The sequence below is a fragment of the Rhipicephalus microplus genome, unplaced genomic scaffold (genome assembly GCF_043290135.1).
Source record: "Rhipicephalus microplus isolate Deutch F79 unplaced genomic scaffold, USDA_Rmic scaffold_13, whole genome shotgun sequence".
NCBI classification, from domain to species: Eukaryota; Metazoa; Arthropoda; class Arachnida; order Ixodida; family Ixodidae; genus Rhipicephalus; species Rhipicephalus microplus.
The window spans coordinates 34,175,556-34,203,035 of NW_027464586.1; the positions used below are offsets into that span (position 1 = coordinate 34,175,556).

General features: G+C 47.7%; 1 protein-coding gene across 1 annotated transcript in view; it reads left to right on the plus strand.

The window, feature by feature from the left end:
* Positions 1–27,480, plus strand: part of Cadps (calcium-dependent secretion activator 1) — a 721,673-nt gene that overhangs the window by 72,755 nt on the left and 621,438 nt on the right. The window contains exons 8-9 of the mRNA XM_075882731.1: positions 3,263–3,353; positions 12,367–12,740. Coding sequence (XP_075738846.1) covers positions 3,263–3,353; positions 12,367–12,740 — 465 coding nt within the window. The remainder of the gene's footprint in view (positions 1–3,262; positions 3,354–12,366; positions 12,741–27,480) is intronic.

Below are 27,480 nucleotides of genomic sequence, written 5' to 3' on the forward strand. Positions count from 1 at the left end.
CCGGGCAACGTTGTGCATGGCAACAGTGACGTGAGTCGGTCCGGTCGGTCCGCTTCTTGAGGTGGGTAATTTGAAGTGTGCTAACCCGATGCGGAGCACTCAAACGTGATTTTATTTCAAAATAAGCCCTTCCTTGGCACGAAAGTAACACTACAAAGTTTCTGGACTGTCATTTCAACAATCAACGTTGACTTAATAGTTGGCTCTAGTGTCCCTTTAGAGAGCAGTGTGCAGCTGTAGGATTTGCTATAAATCGCTATCATCCACACCGGCCATTTTATGTGCTTCGTCTAAGTGAACTTTTTTTTTTAAGAAATTAATCATATGGTCATGTCATGCCTTTCCTCGGGTTATGTAAGTAAGCGGGTGTGGCAATAAACATTACGTCGTCCTGTTGGGTTCAGTGCTATATTTTGTGCTCCTAGGACACGGGCATGTGTTTTGTATTGATTCGTGGCAAAGGTGACAGCATGTGAGTGAAGCACATGGAGAGAAGGCTTCCAACAAGAACGGTCCGGGTCACCAAGTGCTGCCATCAAAGCAAAATGAACGAAGGATGTTACACGTCAAAGGCTACCCAAGCGACACTACCACATGTTTTTCATAACAATCAGTTCACCCTACTTAGACTGCCTCAAACATTTCCGAGGGGGATTATTTAGTTACTAGTGCCACTGACGATGCTCTTACCCAGTGAAAGCCCACAGCTTCTACAGTGCTGACTTAGGTGACCAGTGGAAGTATCTTTAAAGCTAATATTTAGATGCCATGTATTTCTTCCCACATGATGGCGAGAAAAAATAGACAACTCCTTTGCCATATGGAATGAATGAATTCCTGTGCTTCGTATCAAAAAAGGCTGGAGAGCTTGTTGGGTGCAAAATATAATGCAGCCTTTGCCTGCTGTAACTTGGTGCGACACACTGTGTGGCACCTCTTCCATGGCTGCAGAAAGCGTGCGAGTGGTTTGAGGAAACTAACTTTGCTACATGCAGACTAAAGGTGAGAGCTAATTACAATCTCTCAGTGTGCTGCACGTTCATTTTATACGATTCCTTATTTTTATCCCAGAACTGGAAAACTTGTTGAAATTTAACCACTTTGTGCCAAGATGGCTGACTAGCCTCAAGTTGTTTTCATTTACAAAAAATATTAGCAAGAAATAGAGGCTGCTTTGGCCTACTGCTATGTGGGCACTGTCATCCAATCTAATCAAAAAGCACAGACTTCACTACGAAAAAAAAAAAAAGGACATGAGTTCTAAAATTTTGTGGCTTCCTTCTATCATGTGCAGAGTGCCCGTTAAGCAATGTTCGCCACTGTCAACCGGTTTGTTATGAAAAAACTTGGAAAAGGCAATTAGTGCTGGCTGTCATGGGACACAGTGCATTGGGTTCCTTAATTACCTATACATGCATGTGCTGTGTATGATCGTGGAGGTCGAACAGATAGCTGGCAATCTTTCAAAGCTCTGTATGACAATTCTGTGTTCCCAAGAAATAAGAAGCAAAAACAATAAAATCTGCCACTTTTTTTATTGCCACCTCGGCTCTCTAAAGTTTAACATTAAAACTGGTTAATTTAAAGATCTAACACTACATGACTGCACAGAGCCCAGTCATATGTTGTGTTAGAGCTTTAAATTCACGTATAGTGTTAGTGTAGCATCACATGTAGTCCTATGTGTGTCAAATGTGCGTCATATGTAGCGAGTTTTTTTCTGGTGATTTGCGGAGGACTTTCAAGGTTTGTAAACACTGTGTAAAGGCACCTACCTGCACCACAGAAGACTTGAAGGAAGTTTTCATAAGCAAGGTGATGGAAAAAACCTGTCCGAATTTATAGTGCACCAGAGTTAGGAAGTCGACATTGCACTACTGTTGTTTTGTGCGAGAATAATGTCACTCAAAACTGATGCGATCAGAAGAACAACATACACAAGATTCCTTTGGTGATCCCAGGTTGAGGATAGGGATTCGAGGTAAAGGAATTTTTCACCTTGTCTCTTTTTTGCTATGTGCCTCATTACTGGGCTGCTACCTTGGTCATTTTGCCTAGGACTTAAAAAAAAAAACTGAGTGAATGTCACATGCGCTGTGCTTCCATATTGCTCTCTGCTAACTTCATCACATGTGGCAAAGACTGATGAGGCACATGTCTGCTGTGTACAGTATTCATAGATTGGAACGCTGTCAAACCTTTTTGTAGTCGGTCGACTGCTGTGAGCAGTTGCTTGTGACATCAGTGTCGAAGTCACTGTGAGTGTGGTGTTTAAAGGCAATGCTGGCTTTGATGTTTCGAGTTAAAGTTATGCAAATATTATGCAGACTGTAGGTGCTGGATGCCAAAATATAAGTATTACCGACCCTAAATTTTTTAGTTTTTTTCTGTGAGTACCGTACACTTACTTAGGAGGTTTGGACATTGCATTGTACATCTTCTGTGGATAGGATACACATGCTAGATTTTAATGGGTAACGAAACCATCAGCTTTCACATCATTGAACTTTGAAAGCACAGGTACACAAAAAGTGTTACATGTGAATTTAAAATTTAGCATGGTTCTAGCACTGTCGCGAAGCTGTAAGTCAATCATTGATAAAACATTCCGAGGCAAAACATCGTTGGTATGCTGTCACGAGCTGGCTTGCCTGCATGCATAAATGTTATTGCATCTTGGATCACATGATTGTGTAGCCCTGTATAGCAATTATTGTGACAGTTGAGTGTTAGTGCTTTTCACTCTCGAAAATTCAGTTTTTTGCCTGAATTCAATCAAATGCTTGTGTTTATCTTGTGATGCTTGACATTTTGCGGGCAATTTTTTATGAATGGAGGCCATGCACTCTAATTTTACATGTTAGGCAAGTAGAATGTAAACTTTGCTCAGACGAGTTTTTATAAAGCTTTTGATTGAGTGATTTGTTTTTATTGCTGCATGCTAACAACAACTTGAAACATTCCATGTGCACTGCGTGTCTTTTATTATCATGAATCATCAAAAAATGCATAATGAGATATGCAGTTCAATGCCGAGCAGTGGTGCGGGCCGTAACAGGTGCTGGAAAGGTGTATGTAATACAACGTCAGCTCAAATGCACCTTGCCACTGCTATATCTACATGCTACTCTTTAATTATGCTGTAAAGCGTGACTCAGGGTGAAAGAGGACACACACACAGCTCAGCAGCACTTGCAGCAAGTGTACCTAGCTTTTATTCGTACTACGAAAGTGTGGACTAACCTGGGTGCCCCTGTCGCAGGAGCCAGGCCTCCCTTTCGAAAGAAGGTCTGGCAGAGGACACTGAGACGACCTTGTCAAAACTGGACATTGTGCTCTCGTTCACACTCGAGGTAAGTGGTGCTCCTGATGAATATACGCCATCTTGATGATGGCCTTTTAAATTTTGTAACGAGCAGGCTAAGTAGGGCAATCGGGAACAACTGATAAAAGCTATTGTGATTTTATTTAATAAAACTTATAAAAAGTTGCTAGCACTAGGCTGATGTGATTTAACTGTGTGAAATGCAGGGACAGATTCAAGCATATCTTCATTGTCATCCGAGGGAAATTTTATCTGCAAAAATTTTTGGATGCGAGGTAGTGCAAGCAGAAATGATGATCATCATCAAACTACCATAAGATGCTGACATTGGGCAGAACACTGGCATCTACTTCCTCACCTCCATATACATGTGACCGCCACGACACACATTCGAATCCGCGGCGTTAGGGTCAGCAGGGGAGCACCTATAGCCACTGGTCCACCGAAGTGGAGGCGAAATGAGGACCGATTAGTGAATAGCACTTCGAGGCTATTCAAAACAAAAATAAAAATAACAACAAGCTCTGATTCCGTTTGCATGTTTCATTATTTTTTTCAGCTTTCAATCATTACACTGATTTTGAAAGGGCAGTGCAAAGACACAGGGAAAAGAAAAATAGAGACAAAGAGCGCCATCTTTCTTTTCCCTTTGTCTTTGTGCTTCTCTTTCAAAGTGATATGAAGCAGCCAGCCCAAACCAAAGTACTCTTCATTCATACTACACAACAGAACACACAAATTGCACATGCCAAGTAGAGTAATGTCACATGCAACGCCCTTAATGAGGTACCGTTTAAAATGCAGGATACAATCAGGAGACGGGACATCTTTCATCAGTTTTTCTAGATATGACTAGCATTTAACGGAAGTTCTGATGAAGAACGTATGGTATGCGACGTCAGCCCACCAATTTGAACATAAAAGAGTGGCGTTCGTTGCTGTACGTCACTCCCTAAATATTGGGGCGCACACAGGCGAGAAGGGTAAGGCATTCATTGGAAATTGAGCGTTTTTCCACGACATGTAATTTTGCAAAATAACAGGAATGATCCGGAGTGCCCAGTGCACAATTACACTTGTCAGCTCAAAATGCCCGAACCTGGTGAGGGACCCTTTAAGGTGTTTACCGATAGGGGAGAAATTGGTCCTACACGATTAGACCTAGCATCCTCTCTTCTGGGGTATCAGTGGTCTGTTTATTTGCTCCTGCGCTGCCCTTCTCAGCCGCAACTAAACGAAAGAGACCCAAGAGAGTGTTAATTGAAGGGTGGACACTTGACGCACAATGCTAGACAATAAAACGAAAGACCACATACTGCGAATAGCGCGGAAAATGCATGCCCATGTTCAATCATTGGTACTTTTCTGCAGTCTTAAACAATATCATTTCTTGCTTCTTGCCATTGATACAAGTCACCGACGTCGTTGTATTGGTATATTTTAATTTTTGTAGAAGTTTATTGTGCTTATAATCTTGAATTTGGGGGCCTAAAACAGTGTTTTACCTGCCTGTCTTTGGCGCCTAAAACACACTTATTTAGTGCCTAAAAATCCAGCCTCTAATCATCATACCCTAGGTTATAATTCAGACTAGCTTTATTTGTTTACATGTAACCTGCACTAAAAATTGGGAAAATGTGCCTTTTTTATTGTTTAAAAATTGGAGTGCAGGTATATGCAGAAGTTATTATATGCATTTTAAAATTTTTCCGGGGTTAAAGTTGAAGTGTGGGTTACATGCAGGGGTGGGTTATATGCAAGAATATGCAGTATTTTGGGCCTTCATTATTCGATAGGGAAACCCATGGAACATGTCGAAAACAATGTGCTAAATAAAGCACATTGAACAAGGGAGGAAAGAATTGAAAGTTTAGGAGCTCTTTTGTCTTATATAGACCCAATATAAATGAGAACTAAGATGTCAAAGGTATGTTATCAGAGTTACTTCTAATGATACCCCTATACTTTCTTTGGCATTGTTGTCTGCTACTTGTTTGTGTTGTATAAAACAAGAGAGTAAGAGAAGCTCTCGAAGCCTAACAGGAAAGCCTGAAGGCTTTTATTACCATAGTGATTATATAGACAGTCTTAGCTGGTTTTTGCCATCACCACTGCTGTCATTCATTGTATAGGTATCTAAATATATGAAAACTCGAGAAAGAAAAAAAAAAGACACCTGCACTCGGCACTCAGCTCTTGGATGCGTAGGAGATAAGCATGGGTTCATGCACAGATATGCGCTTATCTCCCACGCATACTTTGCCCTGTGAATGGGGGGGGTGGTGGTTAGATGCTAGTGCATGCGCGCTTATCCTTAGGTGAGGAAAATTGTGTGCTTTCGACTTTCACCCAAACAATTTCGTTAGTTGCTGGGTCCACAAAGGTCACTTTGCTCGCTGCACAGGCTCTGTTTGTGAAAATAGTGCGCTTATCATACACAGCGAAGTACTATAACAACTGGGACGCTTGTTAGTTTGCACTCATTTGTACTTGTGATTACGTTTTGTGCATCGTTTTTGTTTAAACAGTACGTTAAGTTTCATGCGGTAAACATTGTTATTTCGCTCTTGCCTTGTGTATGTTGTTTTTTAATGACATTTTTGCGTGAACAGCATGCTGCATGTTTCGATCTGCTTGCCGTTCTCAGCGTTACATTCCAAGTTGTTGCTATTGCACTCATTGGTTCGCCTTTGTGGCGAAACTGTGACTTTTCATTTATTTTGAATGTTTCATGGCATTTCACAGGATCCTTGCTTTAAAATGCACCATAGTGGTGTACCATTTGGGAACTGCACCAAGAACGATTGGTGGCCGCATTTTCAATGAAGCCGAAAATGTGCGAGGCCCGTGTGCTTCGATTTAGGTGCACCTTAAAGAACCCCAGGTGGTCAAAATTTCCGAAGCCCTCTACTACGGTGTTTCTCATGATGATGTGGTGTTTTTGAGACGTCAACAATTATTGTATTATACTATGAAATGATGAGTGATCTAAACCTAGCCGCATACTTTGTTGCTATTGTCGCGGGGTCGTGACGTGAACGAAGGGAGCAGACTTCACGTCAAAGAAGAAACTGTTTATTCAGGCTGAACTTGTGTCCACGCAAAAGAAAAGTAAGACACCCGCACTGATAGTGGCGAACAGAGCGTCGGCCTTGGATCAACTGGCAAGCGGCGAAGCGTGTCGGCATTTATACACTTGCCATCGAACAATCTTGCAATAAAGCTACCAGAGACGTAGGTTTCACAATAATCTGAAAGGTTCACGAAGTGGGCATAATCTTAACAAAACGATCTACTACAACCTCGAAGCTTCTCTAACACCGTAGGCGTGGTTTGCGCTGAAGATAGTGTAACGGTACGATAACGAAAGTTGAGGAAAGGAACATGGCATTGCCCCACTCTGAAAAAGGTATCGTCCCGATGCTTTAACAGAAGATGAAAATACAAAAAATAATGCAAGAAAGAACAAGCAATAAGTTGCGATACAGCAATAACTGTTGGAGATCATTAACGCGCATGAAAGCGCGCGACATGGACGACTTTAGGTCGCGATCAGTGTTGTTGAGAATTTGTGATGCCGTTGAGGACAACCTCGTAATCGAGTAGGCCGAGACGTCGAGTTATGCTGTATGGTCCAAAAACCGTCGCAGAAGTTTTTCACTCAGTCTACGTTGGCTTATCGGCGTCCATACACAAACACGTTCACCGGGCTGGTATTCCGGGAAGCGTCGTTGAAGATTGTAACGGCGGCAATCCGTCGTCTGTTGGTTCTTGATGCGGAGGTGGGGACTTTGTCGAACCTCTTCAGTGCTGAAGGTACTCGCTCACATCGAGGTCTTCTTTGTCGGTGACATTGGGTAACATGGCGTCGAGCGTCGTTGCCGGGGTCCTTCCATAGACCAACTTATACGGCGTGATCTGCGTCATTTCTTATACGACGGTGTTGTATACGGTGGTCGCATAGGGAAGGATTTCATCCCACATTTTGTGTTCGACATTGACGTACATGGCCAGCATGTCGGTGATGGTCTTGTTTAGGTGCTCGGTGAGTCTATTGGTCTGTGTGTGGTATGCTGTCATATGGCAGTGGCTTGCCTGGCTGTATGCTAAAATCGCTTTGGTTAGCTCAGCGGTTATTACCATACCACTGTCGGTGATAAGGACCTCCGGAGCACCGTGACGCAAGACAATGTTTTCGATGAAGAATTTGGCTACCTCAGATGCACTACCTTTGGGCAGGGCTTTTGTCTTGGCTTCGTGGGTAGTCAGTAGCTACGAGGATTCATTTGTTTCCGCAATTCGACGTCGGAAAGGGCCTCAGTATGGCCATCCCAATTTGTTGTAACGGTCGGCGAGGTGGTTCGATTGGCTGAAGAAAGCCTGCTGGCCTTGTCTGTGGTGTTTTGCATCGCTGACAGTCTCAGCAAGTCGTCACGTAACAATCGACATCGGTAGTAAGGCCTGGCCAGTAGTACCTTTCTTGTATCCTCGCAAGCGTGCGGGAAACACCGAGTTTTCCTGTCGTCGGGTCGTCGTGTAGGGCCTCAAGTACTTCTGGTCTCGCCGCTGACGTAACTACGAGGAGGTGGTCGGCTCGAAAAGGCGAGAAGTTCTTTAAGAAAACTCTGTTTCACAAGAAGAACGACTCCTGTCCTCTCTTGAAAACATTCAGAACATTCGTACTGCTGCCCTCGAGGTATTCCACAAGGCTTCTGAGTTCCAGATCAGCTTGCTGTTGCTCGGCACGTTGTCGGCAGTTATTGTTCCTAAGAAGCTGTCCTCATCCAGGCCGTCAGGCGGCGGTAATTCGACCGGGGCATGATACAAGCAGTCGGCGTCGGAGTGTTTTCTTCCAGATTTGTAAACGACGGTCACGTCGAATTCTTGAAGCCTGAGGCTTCACCGTACGAGGCAACCCGAAGGATCTTTCAAGTTAGCTAGATAACACAAGGCGTGGTGGTCTCTCACAACTTTGAAAGGCCTGCCGTAGAGATAGGGGCGAAACTTTGACGCTGCCCATATGATGACAAGGCACTCCTTTTCTGTTGTGAAATAGTTGGCTTCGACTTTGGATAGCGACCAGCTAGCATAACTGATAACTCTTTTCATGCAGTCAGTCCTCTGCGCAAGGACGGGGCCGAGTCCTACGCTGCTTGCGTTGATGTGTACTTCTGTTATGGCATGTTCGTCGAAATGCGCAAGTGTCGGTGGTGTCTAAAGGTGCCGTTTAAGTTCCTGAAATGCTTCCTGTTGTGCCGCTTCCCACCTGAATACGACGTTGCTTTTTGTGAGGTGAGTTAGCGGCGCGGTGATCTGTGAAAAATGTTTGACAAAACGCGTGTAATAGGCGCACAATCCGAGAAATCAGCGTACAGCCTTCTTGTCAGTGGGCTGCGGGAAATCACCGATGGCGTATGTTTTTCGTAGGTCGAGACGGGCTCCAGACTTGCTAATCACATGTCCTAGGAACAACAGCTCCTTGTATGTAAAGCAGCCCTTTTCTGGCTTCAGGGTTAGTCCAGAGTTGTTGATAGGTCAAAGTACCTCTTCAAGGCGCTGGAGATGCTCGTTGAAGTTCGAGGAAAACACGTTGGCGTCATCCAAGTACACGAGGCAAGTCTGCCATTTCAATATCCAGCCAGCACGGTGCCCATAACGTGCTGAAAATCACAGGTGCTGAGCAAAGACCAAATGGCATGACCTTAAACTCGAAGAGGCCATCTGGTGTTATAATTGATTGATATGTGGGGTTTAACGTCCCAAAACCACTATATGATTATGAGAGACGCCATCTGGTGTTATAAAGACCGTCTTCTCTCGATCAATCTCAATATGCCAATAGCTCGTCTTGAGATCCATCGAAGAAGGGTATTTCGCGTTGTTGAGTCGGTTTAGGGGACCGTCTATACGTGGAAAAGGGTACGCGTCCTCCTTCTTTGTGATTTTGTTCAGGCAGTGGTAATCGATGTGAAAACGTAGGAGGGTCCCGCTCTTCTGCTTCACTAATACTTCGGGTGACGCCCACGGACTCTTGGACGGCTGAATGATGTTGTCACGTAGCATTTTGTCGACTTGTTTTTTCCCGGTGTTGCGTTCGTGCGTTGGGACTTGGCACGGGCTTTGTTGAACTGGTCGGGCACTTTCTTCTGTTATGATGCAATGTTTCGTGACTGGGGTTTGTTGAATTCTCGATGACGAGAAGCAGTCCTTGAATCGCAAGAGCAGGGACTTGAGCTGGTGTTGCTTGCACTTCGAAAGACTCAGGCTGGCGTCAAAATTTGATTGGGGTCCTCGATTCATCGAAGCAGCGTAGGCAGCATCGAAAAGAGCGAATCAATTCCTGGTCTCCATGAATTCATCGATGTAGGCGACCGTCTTACCACGGTTGAGGTGCCTGTATTCGTGGTTGAAGTTTGTCAGCACCACGTTTGCTTTGCTGTCACGCAGCGCAGCCATACCTCTTTCGACGCAAATATTACGGTTTAGAAGAAGCTGCTGATAACCCTCGACGACACTTCAAGGCTTTTGGCCTTTTCGCTGCCAACGGAAATGACGACGCTGGAGAAAGGTGGCACGGTCACCTGCTCTTTTAGCACGTTCAATGCGTGATTCCTCGGTGTTGTAGTGTTTCATAGCATGTTTTCTGAGCTTAGTGTGATTGACTCAGATCTCAGGTTGAGGAGAGCGCCGTGTTGACTTAAAAAGTCCATCCCCAGTATCACCTCCCTGGAGCAATTTTGCAAGATTACAAAGCTTGCAGGATAAGTCTGGTTATTGATGGTGACTTTTGCTGTGCACACTCCGATCAACGCTTTTAAGTGACCTCCAGCGATCCGAATTTCAGGGCCTTGCCATGCAGTCCTCACATTTTTCAGCTTCGTCGCGAAAGGCCCACTGACGATGGAATAGTTGACTCCAGTATCGACGTGAGCATTGACGAGGTGGCCATCAAATATTACGTCGAGATTGCTGGTTCGTCGTCGTGCGCTGCGGTTGGGTCGTGGTGTTGGATGATGGCTACACTTATTTGTTCCGCTGCTTCCATATTGCGTCGTGACGTCTTCATGTTGCGAAGGTTCGACATCAAGACCCTTTTCGTCTTACGGCAGGCGCTTTCGATTTTGTTGCGGCGTCATCGTCGTTGGCGGCAGAGGATCTTCGATAGTTCGTTCTAGAGCAACTGCACCTTCATCGGTTGCTGCCCTTAGTTTTTTGGGTAAGGGCTCAGAGATCGGCCCAGAGCAGGGCCGGTGTAGTGCCCGTGGTGCGGTGAGGCGCAGCGGCTTTGTTGGAATGTCAACTGCCCTCCCGTGCGGTAGTCGGCGATGTCATCCGGTCGTTTGTCGCATTGGGGACATGGTGTGTTGATGCTGAAGCCCCGTAGACCATTATGTCGGTACTGGCAACGACGGTAGGTGTGCCCGGCCTCGCCGCAGTGGTAGCAAAGCGAGCGGTTGTTGGGTGCACGCCAAACATCGGTTTTCCCGCTGGTGAATATCGGTGCGCTGTCCCGCTGGGGAACGTCAGGACTTCGGTGGTGATAGTTGCGGCGGTAGCGTCTGGCGACGGAAGTGCGACGGAGCGGCATCCTGGCATGGGCGTGGAGGAGGGGGGTGACGGCGGGCTGCAGCAGCAAAGCTCATTACTTGCAGCTGCGGCTCGGGAGACTGAGAAATGCTCAGTGATTGCTGGATCTCCTGGCTTACAACGTCCGCTATGAAGTCCACGTGAGGGTTCGCTGAAGGAAGCAATTTTCGTAGCTGTTCTTGCACGATCGCTAGGATCGTCTCATGCAAGTTGGTGGTTCCTAGCACTTGGATGTCGGCGTAGCCTTAGACGAGAAGCTACAGTTGTATTGCCGTGTCCGCATTTCGAGCGTCTTCTTTGTCGTAGATGTTTTGGAAATGAATTTGGCGACCGTCTTTGGAGGGTTCCTGGTCTGCCCAGCAAAGAGTTCTTGCTTGACTCCTCGCATGAGCAGACGGATCTTCTTCTCCTCGGATATGTTGGGGTCAGCGTGCGCGAAAAGGTGGTTCATTTCTTCTGTGAAAATGGTGACATTTTCATTGGGCAGCTGCACCCATGTCTCCAGCACCGCAGCAGCCTCTTCTTTGCGAGTGCCACCACTCGGTCATAGCTCTCTAGCTATGACCTCCGGGACTTCAAACGATGACCCTTGGAAAATCGGTGGTTCCCTCGGTGGCTGCATCACGATTGCGGGCTGTGACGCAGCAGTCGTCATCATTGCCGCGATCAAGGTCATGGCCTTGGTCTTCCGAGCCTTGTCTTGTAGAGGCCCGTACTCCGGAGGTAAACCTTGCTGCCTGTGGCTTGTTCGGTGCTCGGCTCACGACGTGGGCTCGGTTCATGGCTTGACAGGGGTGTCCGGTACATGAACGAAGCAGCACCTCAACCAGATGTCGCGGGGTCGTGACGTGAACAAAGGGAGCAGATTTCATGTTAAAGAAGAAACTGTTTATTTGGGCCGAACTTGTCGCCACGCTAAAGGAAATCAAGACACTGGCACTGATAGCAGCGAACAGAGCGTCGGCCGTCGATGAACTGACAAGTGGCGAATCGTGTCGGCATTTATACCCTTGCCATCGAATATTCTAGTATTATTGCTAACGGCAACGTAGGTTCCAGAATAATCTGAAAGGTTAACGAAGTGGGCGTAATCTTAACAAAATGATCTACTAGAGCCTTGAAGCTTCTCTAACACTGTAGGTGCGGTTTTTGCTGAACATAGTGTAACGGGGTGATAACGAAATTTAGGGAAAGAAACGTGGCACTATTCTTTTGGTGGGTACTTGACTACCGTAAGATCTTCAGCCAAAGAAACCTCTATGACGATTCAACCAGATTCGGAAGGGGTCCTTGCTCGATCACGGAGAAAAAGAAATTCTAGATGGCGGAGCCATTAAAAATGAAAGATGTACAGCAGTGGTTCTAGTGAAATGCTTTAATGCTTGCATTCACAAGTTAGCGAGCGAAAATGGTAGGAGGGTGCTTGCTTTGTCACCTCTCGTTTTGTCTTGCAGGTGGTGGTGATGGAGGTGAAAGGGCTTAAGTCGTTGGCTCCGAACCGCATCGTCTACTGCACCATGGAGGTGGAGGGGGGTGAGAAGCTGCAGACGGACCACGCTGAGGCCTCCAAGCCAATGTGGGACACCCAGGGGGACTTCACCACGGGACAGCCGCTGCCTTTGGTCAAGGTGAAGCTGTACACCGAAAGCCCGGGCTTGCTGTCCCTGGACGACAAGGAGCTGGGCAAAGTGCTGTTGCACCCAAACCCCCTGAGCACCAAGGCACCTGAGTGGTACCGCATGGTGGTGCCCAAGAACGCCCAGGATCAGGACCTGCGCATCAAGATCGCCCTGCGGATGGACAAGCCCCAGAACATGAAGCACTGCGGGTAAGCTCCTTGTCTCACTTGCTAGTTCATATTATGCAAACTCTCGTGCCCGTTTTAATTGTCTGCAGTGCAGACCAGTAGCCTGTTGCATGCTCAACACTGTTGTATAGTTGACAACATGGTCAGGGTAACTATCGTGAGCTTGACAGCGCAACACTAGAAACACAGGACAGAGAAGGAGCAAAAGAGAAAGAAAAAATGGTGCTTGCTCACAACTGTTCTTTATTGCAAAAAAAGTGAAACATATATATATATATATATATATATATATATATATATATATATATATATATATATATATATATATATATATATATATATATATTAAAATAGAGGTGTTGTATGTTGAAAAATGTTGAGACGCAGCTTGGCAAAATATGCTTTATCAGGCAGGTCTGGCTAATGGCGAGCGGCGTGCGCGAGCTACTACTGCAGCCACCGATCATCGTCGTCTTCTTCATTGCCAGCAGAGCGTCCGTTATTCAGATTCATTAATTCATTACAACTACTCCCCGCGAAATAAGGAGCCATCCTGGCGACCTATGGACAAGTAAACACGGGAGGGTCATAGCAGGGCTTAAGTCTCGAGACGTGGACAATTTCCTGGCCACGACGACGTTGGTCAGAAGATGGTTCCAGTGGCTCAATGAGGTAATTCACTGGTGACGTTTTTTGTAGCACACGATATGGGCCGTGATACTTGGGGACCAACTTGGTAGAAAGGCCAGGTGTAGCAGAAGGGACATGCAGCCAGACGAGTGAACCTGGATCGTAGGAAGTAGTGTTACTTGATGCGTCATGGTGGTGCTTTTGGCGTCCTTGGTCTTGGGTTGTGAATGATCTGGCCAGTTGGCGGCATTCTTCAGCGTATGTAGCGGCTTGAGACAAAGTCGTGGACTCTGAGGAGTCAGGTTTGTACGAAAGAATGGTGTCCATAGTGCAAGAAGGTTCGCGTCCGTAAAGGAGGAAAAAAGGAGAGAACCCAGTAGTGCTTTGAATGGCGGTATTATAGGCGAACGTGATAAATGGGAGCACTCGGTCCCAATTGGAGTGATCTGACGAGATATACATAGACAGCATGTCACCAAGGGTGCGGTTGAAGCGCTCTGTCATTCCATTGGTCTGGGGATGATAGGCGCTTATAGTGCGGTGAACGACGTGGCACTCACGCAGCAATGCTGTGATGACGTCTGACAAGAATACGCGACCACGATCGCTCAGTAACTCCCGAGGTGCTCCATGACGTAATACGATGTTGTGAAGTACGAAAGTCGCAACGTCTTTTGCTGTAGACGAGGGAAGGGATGAAGTTTCGGCATACCGCGTGAGATGGTCGACGGCAACTATGATCCAGCGGTTACCGTCAGCAGTGTTGGGAAGGGGACCATAGATATCGATGCCGACGCGGTCGAATGATCGGGATGGGCATGGTAAGGGTAACAAGGTACTGCTGGCGTGATAAGGGGGAGTTTTTCGTCTCTGGCATGTCGAGCAGGCCCGAACGTATTGTCGTATAAAACGGTACATGCCACGCCAGTAATATCGGAGACGTATGCGAGAATAAGTCTTCAGGAAACCTGCGTGTCCACATTGGGGGTCGTCATGAAACGTGGAACAAATTTCGGATCGCAGATCACGAGTAGCCACTGACGTCCACCGGGTGCGTAGTTGCGTCGGTACAGCACGTCGTCGCGAGTGGCGAAGTGCTCGACTTGCCGACGCAACGAGCGAGAAGGGGGGGAAGCCGTCCGCCCAGCCAGGATGTCTGGAATCGAAGCAACCCACGGGTCCTTGCGTTGCTCTGATGGCATGTCGGCGATGGTGACGGCAGTGGCATCACAGGTTAGCCTTTCGCAGCAGTCCGGGTCAGGGAGTAGAAGCGAACGGGATAGAGCGTCTGCGTCCGATTGTTTCCGGCCGGAGCGATAGACCACGCGAATATTATATTCTTGGAGGCGTAATGCCCATCGGGCGAGGCGACCGCTTGAATCTTTCAGTGACGACAACCAGCAGAGGGCGTGGTGGTCAGTCACGACGTCAAAAGGGCGTCCGTACAAGTAAGGTCGAAATTTCTCTATCGCCCAAATAATGGCCAGGCATTCCTTTTCAGTGACGGAATGGTTGATTTCGGCTTTGCTAAGAGTTCGGCTTGCGTAGGCAACGACGTACTCTTGGAAGCCGTCTTTCTTCTGTGCAAGAATAGCGCCTAGCCCGACACCACTAGCGTCTGTGTGGATCTCTGTGGGTGCCGATGGGTCGTAGTGTCGCAGAATAGGCGGCGACGTGAGTAGGCGGCGCAGTTCATTGAAAGAATCGTCACAGGTGGCAGACCAGGCTGAAAGGTCTCTAGAGCCGGCGAGGAGCTTGGTCAAAGGAGCGATGATCGTCGCGAAATTGCGAACGAAGCGCCGAAAGTAAGAGCACAGGCCTATGGAGCTTCGGAGCTCTTTCATGGTGGTCAGTTTGGGAAACGCTGAAACGGCTGTAAGTTTGGCGGGATCAGGATGAATGCCGTCTTTTGAAACCACGTGGCCAAGGATCGTAAGCTTTCGAGCGGCGAAATGGCACTTCTTCAGATTCAGTTGCAGCCCCGCGGCAGAAATACACGCGAGGACTTTCTCGAGGCGGGTTAAATGGGTTGCGAAATCAGTTGAAAAGACGACAATGTCATCTAAATAACAAAGGCAAACATTCCATTTGAGGCCTCGAAGGATAGAGTCCATCATTCGCTCGAAAGTAGCCGGCGCGTTGCAGAGGCCGAAGGGCATGACTGTGAATTCGTAAAGCCCGTCGGGCGTGATGAAAGCTGTTTTCTCGCGATGGGCCTCTGCCATGGGTACCTGCCAGTATCCAGAGCGCAGATCTAAAGAAGAGAAAAATTCGGCTCCCTGTAGGCAGTCCAAGGCATCGTCAATGCGTGGCAGCGGATAGACATCTTTGCGCGTGATTCGGTTGAGACGTCGGTAGTCCACGCAAAACCTGATGAATCCGTCCTTCTTCTTCACCAACACAACTGGAGAGGCCCAGGGACTGCTTGACGGTTCGATTATGCCACGTGTCAGCATGTCGTCAACCTGTTCATTAATGGCACAGCGTTCGGTAGTTGACACACGATATGGACGCTGCCGTAATGGCGTCTCTTGACCGGTATCTATACGATGAACAACAGATGACGCTCAACCTAAGGAAGGCTGATTGTGGTCAAACGAGGCCCGAAAACGCTGTAGGAGCTTGATCAGCTGTTCCTGCTGCCCAGGCGTGAGGTTGCAATCAATGGACTTGCGGAATACATCCATAGGTTCATTAGCGTCAGCTGCGGGTGTAATGGCACAAGTCAGTAAGAATGGCTTGTCTGGACAGATCGGGTCTTCGAAAATACAATTTAAGGTCTCGAGGCTCCCCAGACACTCGCCGCGTAGCAGGATGTATGGGCAAGCAGAAACATTGCACGCATAAAGTACCGCCGAACCATTGGAAAAGTTGATGATGGCAAACGGGAGGACGATGGTTCGGTGTTGCACACTAGCTATAGTTGGTTGGAACAGGAGCGTCGAGTTAGTGGCAGCAGGGGAAAACACAGGCACTAGGACGGCGGACAACGGCGCGATGTGGACGTCAGCTGCGGCAAACACTTTCGAGGGACTTTGGTGGTCGATGTCAAGGCACGGATTCGTCAACGTGAGTTCAGCACGAGCGCAGTCGACGAGGGCCTGATGGGTAGAAAGGAAATCCCATCCTAGTATGACGTCGTAAGATGAACGTGGGAGAACAACAAAGTTGACGGCGTACCAAACATCTTGAATAAGAACGTGTGCTGTGCACTGAGCTGTCGGCGCGATGAAATGGGAGGTGGCTGTACGCAGAGCAAGATTCGTAAGCGGCGTTGTAACTTTTCTCAAATCGCGACACAGTTTTTCACTAATTACAGAAACGACGGCGCCTGTGTGGACAAGTGCACGTACAGCAACACGTTCTACTAGCACATCAATTTCGTTGGGCGGACAAAGAGGAGGTCTTGGAAAGTTCGACGACGACGCAGTTCTTGCCTCCGGAACTGCGGCTGTCAGTTTTCCTCTCGAGCGGGGCTCGTGCGCCGAAGCATCGGGGAGACAGATCGGCGACGGGGTGGTAATGACCGGCGAGAATCGACAGGGCGTCGTGGGGACAATGAGTTGGTGATAGGAGAAGATGGTCGCTGGGGATTCTGGGCAGCTTTGTAATTTGCAGAATTCCCATGATCTGGAGGCTGGAAGTTGCGACGGCGACAGTAGCGTGCTATATGTCCCACGAAACCGCATGCGAAACAGATGGGTCGGTTATCCAAGGTGCGCCATGGGTTAACGACAGAAGGTGCAGGTGGTGAAACGGGATGGGGTGCCGTGTATGTAGGCAGCGTCGTAGGGTAGGAGGACCCGGTGCCCCGGTATGCGCCAGAGACAGGTGGGGCTGGGGGTCTAGCAACGACGGCAGCGTAGGTCAACGGCGTAGGGACGGGTGGCGATGGAGGCAGTGCCTGCGTGACCTGTGTCTCAATGACCTGGCATAAACGTGGGTCTAACGAGGTCACTGGCGCGGATGTTTCGGCCACAAGAGAAAGCTGACGCGCAACTTCTTCACGAATGAATTGTTTTATGTGGGGCAGTAAGACGGTGTGATCAGGAGTGACGTCGTGTGCGAGGGCGGAAACTTCAGCCGTATCTTCTGCGGCCCTGCGCGTCGAGACACGCTGCTTACGCAACTCGTCGTACTCCTGACAGAGCTGGACAACATCGGTGACGGTCTGTGGGTTCCTAGCGACGAGCATCTGGAAGATGTCGTCATCAACTCCTTTGATGATGTGCTTGATTTTGTCGCGTTCGGTTAGAGATTCGTCGACGCGCTTGCAAAGAGACAAGACATCTTCAATGTAACTTGTAAAGGTCTCATCTCTGCGCTGGACTCGACTACGGAGACGCTGTTCCGCGCGAAGCCGGCGCACTGCGGGACGACCGAAGACCGCGGCGATAGTGGTCTTGAAGACGGACCAGTTGGTGATTTCGCCTTCGTGGTTCTTGTACCAGAGGCTGGCCACATCAGCGAGGTAAAAGCGCACGTTTGTGAGCTGGTCGCAGGCGTTCCACTTGTTGGAAGCACTTACGATTTCGTACTCCACGAGCCAGTCCTCGACGTCTTGTTCGTCGTTGCCGCGAAAAATTGGTGGGTCGCGTTGCCGAGGTACGCCAGTACAGTAGACTGTCGTTGGTAAGGCAGCTTGAGAAGGGCCAGGAGCAGTCATGGTGAACGGTGAGGGTAGCGTCCGATTGCGAAGTTCCAGGTTGATGGGAACCCCGGCACCTCCACCACTTAAAATAGAGGTGTTGTACGTCGAAAAAGTTCAGACGCAGCTTGGCAAAATATGCTTTATCAGGCAGGTCTGGCTAATGGCGAGCGGCGTGCGCGAGTTACTACTGCAGCCACCGATCATCGTCGTCTTCTTCATTGCCAGCAGAGCGTCCGTTATTCAGATTCATTAATTCATTACAATATATATATATATATATATATGCATGTATTCCCTGACGAAGGCCGGTCCCCAGCCGTAACGTTGGCAATAAAGCATCGTTTTTCATTTGCTCGTCCGCTTCATCTGATTGCTTATAACTTAACCGAATCCAGGAAGACTTTCAAGAAATATATATATATATATATATATATATATACACACGTACTGGCAGCTTACGTCACAACATGCGCAGAACAAGAGGTGCACAAAGGCAGCTTTGTCACACTTATGGCGATAATCAAGAGTGGCCTAAATAACTAAATTATTTTTCATGCAGTGGGACGGATGGTTCGCTTATGCACATGCTACCCCTAATCATTATGTGATAGGCCTCAGCGATTTCTCTTGTCAGTTGGTTAGGATGCTTGAAGATGACGGTGGTTTTCTAAAAAATGGGACTACAACCACATGACCTGCAATGTTCTGGTAAATGAAGTCGTGCCACCTTTCGAAGAAATAGCTCATGCTCTCTTAAACGAACATTCACACATCGTTTGTTTGTCCCACGTACTCTCTACCACAGGATAATGGAGTCAAATACACAGCTTTTTTCATGCATGCGATGTACTTATTTTTATGATTCACAACATATTTTTCTTTGGCCTGTTTGTTCTTCAGCGCATTATCAACCATGGGGCAAATGCGAACTACCTTATTTTTGGCGGAAAACAGAACGTCGATGCCACACCTGAAACGTACATTTTTACTCTATGCGCCAATTTGTGTACATAAGGAAAAACCGCTATTTTTATTTTTTCATCACGTATTGTTTGAACTCCTGTGTGTTTCACGAGCTTAACGCTCTGAACCATTGACTCACACACCTTGTCAGGATACCCAGCATCTACTAAGCGTTTGACCTGGTTATGAAAAGCGGAATTCAACACATGCACACAGGATTTTTTTGAGCGAGGCATTTAAGATTGTCTTTGAAATCGCTTTCTTTACAATCTTAGAGTGGCCAGACTTGTAGTTTAAGATGGGTTTCACGGGTCTGGGGTCATATTTCCCACACACTTGATTTTTACCAAAGGTTAGCTTTAAGTCCAGAAACTGTAGCTTACAGATTCTTGATGATTGATATGTGGGGTTTAACGTCCCAAAACCACCATATGATTATGAGAGACGCCGTAGTGGAGGGCTCCGGAAATTTCGACCACCTGGGGTTCTTTAACGTGCATCCAAATCTGAGCACACGGGCCTACAACATTTCCGCCTCCATCGTAAATGCAGCCGCCGCAGCTGGGATTTGAACCCGCGACCTGCAGGTCAGCAGCCGAGTACCTTAGCCACTAGACCACCGCGGCGGGGCAGCTTACAGATTCTTACCGACTTCATGAGCAAAGGCGAGGTTTATACCATGCTAACTGAACAACTTGAGAATTTTATCAATGTCCTTATGGTGAATGTCATTGTGGAAAAAAAAACACAAGATCATCGACATAATGAAAAGTGGCACTGCAGCACTTACTGAGGTGACCTAAAACAATGTCACTAATGATAGGGGCCACGCACGACCCTATGCAGATGCCAGACTTTTGTACATTAAGACCCCCCTGCCAGGACACAAAGGTACTCTCTATGTAATACGACAAAAGTTCAAGAAATGATGCTAAAGAAATACCGCAATCATCAATGAAAGATTTTTTATCGTTGTAAAACACTATGCAGTCTTTTATGCATTTTATAATCTGGCATTGCAGAAGGGAATAAGATAAATTTTCAACATCTATGCTGAAGGCACTTCATAAGCTCATCGAGTTATTTTTCAGGTACTCGCACACAGAATCAGAATTCGAAACGTGGAAAGGGTCAAAAGGGTGTTCAAAAGCGTGCAAGGTTCTTCTGCAGAAAATGCGAAACATCTAACTGCCAGCTACCTTTTTCTGAAACTATAGCCCGGAAAGACATGTCTTCGTTGTGCGATTTCACCAAAAAGAAAACCTGTAACTCCAGGTTTTTCGCCCTCTTTACCCTGGCCGCCAAATGGTGCAGATTCATGCCTTCTAACATAGAAACCGCTTGGTGTTTTACTTCTGTGGCCTTAACAGTGACATGCCTGAAGTTTTTCTTAATTGCTGCCTCGCTCTTCTGTGAATACGCTTTAGAATTCATAACGGCGAAATATCCTTTTTTGTTGGCTACTAGTACATGCAGTACGAACTTCGGGATGCAGAGAACGGATGCTGCGTCACGCTCAGGTTCGTTATAAGCGGGCTCGACTGTATTTGAGCCTGACGTTAATCGGGCGTTAAGCGCGGGCGCGGCACGTGTGCGCCGGGAAGGCTCTCTCCTTCGTTTGTCGGTGCCTGGTAAGCACGTGTTTCCTTCGTCCGCATCCCCTTTGGAAATTCCCGGACTGTAGCCTGCCTGGGGGTCTTGGCATCTCAGCAGGCGTGTTTACTTAAGTGCTAGCTTCGGTACCGTACGCTAAGCCAACAGCGGTGCCTAGTGTTTGAAGTGGTCGCACCACACCAAGCCGCACTTGCTGTGGGCCTACGCATACGAGCTTTGCCCTAACTCTCGTGACCAGGCCCAGTGGCCATCGTGAGAGTGCGCAGCATAGCCGCGAGGGACCTTTTCCCGACCAGCGTGTCAAAGCTCGCCATTGCCAGCTGTGACGTGCTCGTGGTTTCCTCTTATTCTGAGCGTCCGCAGCCTTTGCTCTCCACGTCCCGGGAGCGAACGTTGTACTGTTGTTCGGGGTGCTGCCAAAGGCAATGAAGTGTGTGTATTTCTGTTATCGAACAATGTCTGTTTTGCCACGCCGCGCTCAACAGCTTGTTAGTTGAGCGCGTTCGGAGTGGTGCTCTGCACGCGAGTAGGTGACGGAGTCGCGACCCTGTGGCTCGCTAAGCGTGAACCCGCGGTGATCATCCGCTGCGGTGAGTAGCAAGGTCACCACACTGGCGCCCAACGCATGACCGAACCCGCGACTCTGAGATTAAGAGTCTCATGCTCTACTGACTGAGCTAGCTGGGCTGCCTAATGACTGCGGGTCTCCGAACACCTCCAGAGTCTAAGGTGGTGTAGGGGTCGGTGACTTCTTAAGTTGTCGTCACCACAACGCATGTGCACACGCACACACACCTCTGATGATCGGGTCCCTCCAAACGCGCCCCGCAAAGGAAGACGCAGAGCGTCCTTTGTCCCTCCCCACGCTAAAGCACTAATTCACGGTCCCCTCCTCCAGCGAGCAGAAAAAAAACAACACAAAAAACATCAAGTAACATGAACACTCAAATGAATAAACAGCAGCAACTGGGCGGGGCTGACTTCCTTGCAAGCACTGGCTGTAAAGAAGTTAACTAACTGAGAAAAGACAGTAAAAATGAGGGCATTCGGTGGCAGAAATAAGCCCACCGTTGGCGCGAAATTACTAAGGTGACCGCTTCCTCAAATTATACCGGTGCGTGGTCTGAATGCGGTCCGCCGTGCCGGGTGTGCGCCGTTGCTTGCGCAAAGAGCCACTGGGCGCCGGCGCAGGCTCGTCAGGCCTCGACACAAAGGCTTTCAGGTCTGCGATGTGGGCACGGCTGAGTTTTCCCGAAAGCGGGTCTTTTAGCAAGTACGCGAGCGGAGTCCAAGCTTTCTCCACTCGGTACGGATCAAGCCACTTAGGAGTGAGCGAAGGTGAGAAACAATTGCTCGCGTCCTTAAGAGCGTGATTGCACTTCAGGACAAGGTCACCTACCTTAAGTGGAGAAGCGTGTCTTTGAGACCGAAAACCGCTAAAAAATACGATTTTTTGAAAATACTGCATTTGAAGTCAATATCCGAAGTTAATATCAGGAATGAAAGAAGCCTCCACACGTATCCTCAAAGAACTTCAGCTAGAGCAAAACTCTATGAGCGATTGACGGGCAGAAGAGAAGGATTCTCGTCGGATCATGTGTGTCGAGCGAAAGCGTTCAGCATCTTCCTGGTTCCTGCAACAAGTAAAGCGGCGGCAACGACAAAAGTGTGACAAAGACTACCGCCCTGGTGCTTTCTGAGGCATTTATGTGCGAAGAGAAGCATTTTTTTTGTGTAGAATTCCTTGAATACACAAAGCTTTTGTTTTTTGCCATTTTCTCAGTTTCAGTTTTTTGACCACCTTTCATTCTTCTTACAAGCGCTTCTCAGCTTTGGTACACTGGAATTCGATAACCTTTGTCTTGCTGAAAAGCTGGATGCTTAGTGAGTGCAAGAAAGTGCCACATGCAACTATAGGCCACCATACATTTTTAGAAAAAGTAAGTTACAAAAATTATTATTCCTTGATAATGGAAGGATGAACTTCTAAACTTCGTAACTTTTGTTGTAGGAAAGCTTGAGCCATGAAACTTGCTTTTTGCACTCTTTGCTGATTGTAGAATGCAGTGACATTTAGTTTAGCAAGATCTGTACTGCCAATTTACTGAAAAAGGTGATCAAAAGAACTCTTAATTAATGACTAATTAAAAACAAAATGGTAAGAGGTACATAAAAACAACTGAGTTCATATTTGACATCTGCACATGTAAATTTACTATCTCATAAGTTTTCATCACCCTAGCTTAAATAATAAGATGCCTGATGCCTAAGTGCCTCTTCCCCCCTTAAATGAAAGGTGGTGATGTTTTTGGACATACTGGGCTTTTTGCTCGGCACTGGCCAATGCCAAACACTGCCTCGCCCTACTGAGAGCTCGACAAAGCCTGTCCCGAAGTGTTGAAGCGTAAGAAAAACAGTCTGCCGGTTCTTTCTCGTCCCCGAGCTGGCATTGTCTGACACTGGTCACCGAATTTGCCAACTCCCTTAAGTTAAATAAAGCGGGAGAGAAACCGTTAGAGCGACTTTCGGAGGTTCGGATTGCAAACACGAGTTTACTCAAATGGTCTGCCCAGTCCTTTTGACTTTTGGCAAAGACCGCCAACATCGGTTTGAGCATACGATTGGTTCGCTCCGTCAAATTGGACTGGGGATGGAAGGGTGAAGTGGTGCAGTGATCTATTCCATCTATTCCTAGGGAACGGCACGCATCACCAAACACCAGACGGGTGAAATACGACGCGTTGTCCGTGATAAATCTTTTCAGAAAGCCGAACTGACAAAACATTTCCTATAGCCTCTCTAGCACCGCTCGCGTTGTCACTTTCCGTAGCGGAAACAACTCCACCCATTTGGAAAAATGATCGACTACTATCAGATGTATGAACCCCTGCTTACTCCTGGGGAACGGCCCCATTAGATCGCAGTTGGCTTCTTGCCACGGATGTTCACTGATAATCGGTTTCATCAAGCCGGGCGGCTTGCCACTTCTTGATTTCGCCGCTTGATAGACGTGGCAGGAACGGCAATAGCGAAAAATGTCACGCTTCATGCCAAGCCAAGTCACAACCTTGCCCAGTTTCGCAAAAAATTTGGAGCCACTTAGGCGACTGGCCATGGGCTGGTTGTGAGAGGTTCGCAACAGTGCGCCTCTCAGACTTTTGGGCACAACCACCTTTAAACAAGTCCTCGGACTCCTCTTCGATGGCTATGTATTTCAGCAGAAGTCCATCATAGTCCAGCAAGTATGCATCCGTGGGGCACCGAGCAACACACGCCGGTTCCCGTCCCCCTGCGCCCACCTCACTACCAGCAGCGTCTCGGCGCTCCATCTCCCTGAGACCGTCGCGACAAACCGAATCATCTTGCTGGGCCTTCAGTAACTCTTGCCTGTTGAAAGTGATTCCCCTTCTCCCTCAGAACCGCAGCCATCGCATCCGCTCGCGTTGGCGTCATGGGTTCTTTTCTCTTCGCTCCCCCTCTCGCCCACTTTGCGCCGCGCTGCTTTCCTGGCCTGCGGAATGGGTTTGCTCGTCGGCACACTCACCCCTTTCTCCACTCGGTGGCTTTGTCGCCGTTTCGCCCACGTCACTCTCTTGCGCAAAGACACCGCTAACGGTTGTCGAACCGATATCTAGGCTCCCGGTAGACACTGAGGCACGAGATAGCACGTCAGCTACCACGTTAGTGCTCCCCTTTCGATACTGCACTGAAAAGTCATAATGCTGTATTAGGAGAGCCCAGCGCGCTAGCCTGCCTGCAAACTTATGGAGCCGCATCAGCCAGATAAGCATTCTGTGACCTGTTTGCACGACAAATTTCGTCCCATCAAGATTGACACCAAACTTTCGCAGCGGAGAGGAAGATCTCCCAGTTCACGCCAGGGAAACTAAAAGCAGCGACCTTAGGGGGGAAGGTTGCGAATTGCCGAAGAGTCGAAAATTCCCCATTACCGCTGCATGAAGCGCCGCACATTTCGAATGAATTGACTAAAGACGAGATCGTCACCGCCAACATTACACTTTCAATTGACGGTCACGACGTGACGACACTGGTCGACACTGGTGCAGACTTTTCAATAATGAGTGTGAATCTGGCCGACCAACTCAAGAAGGGAAAAATGGAATGGACGGGGCCGCAAAGTAGAGGAGCCGGAGGCCAGCTTCGGTATCAATGAGTGGCCGGCAAAGGCCAACGTCTGCAACACACCATCGTATTCCTGTAGGGGAACTGCTCCTAATCCCAGATAGCTTGCGCCAGTCTGGACAACAAAGGGTCTGGTCAGGTCGGGGAGCTTGAGCTGTGCTGTCTCTGCAATGGCGCTAGACAGACAGCAAAATGCCTCTTGCTGCGCAGGTCCCTACTGTCACTCAGCTGACTTACCCAAGAGCTTGGTCAAGGGAGCCTGCACTCGTGCACAGGACGGAATGAACGACCAGTAAAAATTGGCCATTCTGAAAAAGCGGCGCAGGCCGCGTACGTCCTTGGGCGCGAGGAAATCGAGGATTTCTAGAAGTTTCTCCCGGTCTGGCTCAATAAAGCCTTCGCCCAGCGTAAAGCCAAGTAACTGAACTCGGGTTTGCGCTAGTTGGGCCTTTGTGGGATTTAGCGTCATCCCGGTGGCTTTCACTCTCTCGAGCACATCGGCAATGTGGGCCAAGTGTTCTTCGAAGGTCCGTGAACAAATCACGATGTCGTCGAGGTAGCACATGCAGTAAGACCACTTTGCTTCCCTGAGGACGTGGTCCATGAGTCTCTGAAAAGTCGCAGGAGCATTGCAAAGACCAAAGGGCATACGAGGGAACTCAAATATAACCCTCTGTGAGACGCGAGCGCAGTCTTGCACCGGTAACGCTCATCCATCCGGACCTGTACAACACTTTTGGAGGCATCTAATGTGGTAAAGTACCGTGCATTGCCGAGGTTTCCTACAATGGAGCTAATCGTGGGGAGCAGATAGGTATCCTTACAAGTCACTGCATTCAGGCAGCGGTAGCCTACGCACAGGCGATGACTGCCATCTTTCTTAGGCACCAACACAATTGGAGATGCCCAGGCGCTGGACGAACGGTGAACAATACCAGCTTAGAGCATCTCATCCAGCAAGCCGTCTATTACCTGCCTGGTGGCGATTACCACTTCTAGACCCCACAATACGTAGTAAAATGTTCACAGCATGTGGTAAAACACTTGTGAACACACACAAAGTAGAAATTAAATTCCTCATAATAGCTCTCGCATGGCTGAGCAGCGAAGCTGGGGCTTAATGGTGGTGTGTCTCAACTGCGTTGTTGATGCGGGCTAGCTGGTTTCAGCCGTCCCGCATTCTCCACTTGCAGCACGCGACGCTCTCCCATAGAGTTTTGGCAGTCACGACCAGTAAAAGTATTCATTGACTCTGACAGGAATATTCTTTTATAACTGATAACTCGTTATATTAAGGTTTGAATTATGCGGTTTGATAGCAGGGTGTGCTTACAGTGGGTCACTACTTTTAGGTTTGTGTTCTGCTCTTGAGCTGTATGATGCACCACATTTTTGTCCTGCTACTGTGTTTTTGGCAAAAGGAGATGGCAGTAAGACCATTGTCATTGAGACCATCATCATGATGGCAATTACATTTGGGAAAGAGCAGTGCTTCTCTAGTGAATGAGCTCAAAGACAAAGCTCATATTGTCACCATTGAATGAATGCATATTGACACGTTCATTCATTGTATTACCATGACAATATTGTATTGGGAACCACGTGGGCTAATTATTATCAGATTTGCTTGCTCCTCTGGCTTCATGCCAACCTCCTATAATGCACTTCGAGCTGCATATGGCAACTATTACTATGTGCACAAGCTGACCTGACCACAAAGCTAGTCTTCTGCAAATATTTGAGCACTTCATATATTGCAGTATTCAAATTCACTTTGATTCAAATTTAAATTATTAGAAAATTATTGCAAATTTCAAAGGATTCGAAATGAACAAATATGTGCATATTAGTCTGCAAGTATCCCCCCTGTAAAGGTGGTGTACTGCTGTTGAGAGGTGCTGTACCGTGAATTATGGGGAAATCTGCTCAGCCACGAAGCCCCATTTTAAGGTTACGTGACCATATTGCGCTCACATTGATTAATCGATTCTTAGGTTTAAAAGCTTGCTACCTGTGCTTATATGCTCTAAGTAAATTTTAAAGCACAATGTATTCTTCAGCCTATCATCTCCATTCTACCAAAAGTTGCTTCCAGAATTCCTTTGAACCAAAAAGAATAACATTTGCGCATGTCTTGTTTCACTTAAGAAAGAGCATTGTGCAGGTTGTCATGACAAATATGATCATTTTTCCTGACAATATGTGATATATATATTTTAGGGGCGAAGCTCCTTAAAGCGTAGGTCTGTCCAGCCTTCGTTGTTGTCGTACGTAGCCACCGGGATGTGAGATGGGAGATGGCGGTACACTAGATGGACGCATAGATGGATGGACAGACAGGCTAGCAGACGGACGGACGGACGGACGGACAGATGCGCATAGTGGGTATGTGCCACAGGGGATGCGAGATGACTGTACTTAGAGTGTTCACTAGATGGACGCATAGATAGACTGACAGAGAGGCTAGAAGACTGACAGACAGATGGACAGACGCGTGGACGTACCGACGGAGGGACGCATCTATGGACGGAAGCAAGAACGAACGGAAGGACGGAAGCAAGGATGGGCTGACGGACGCTTCTCCCTACTCATCATCATTCACTCTGTGGATATGCTGTGATTTTTTTATTCGAAATGTCAGAGTTTGCTGATGGAAAGGAAAATGATAGGTGTAACCTTAAGAGACAAGAAGAGAGCAGAGTGGGTCAGTGAACAAACCGGTGTTAAGGATATAATAGTCAAAATCAAGAAGAAATGGAC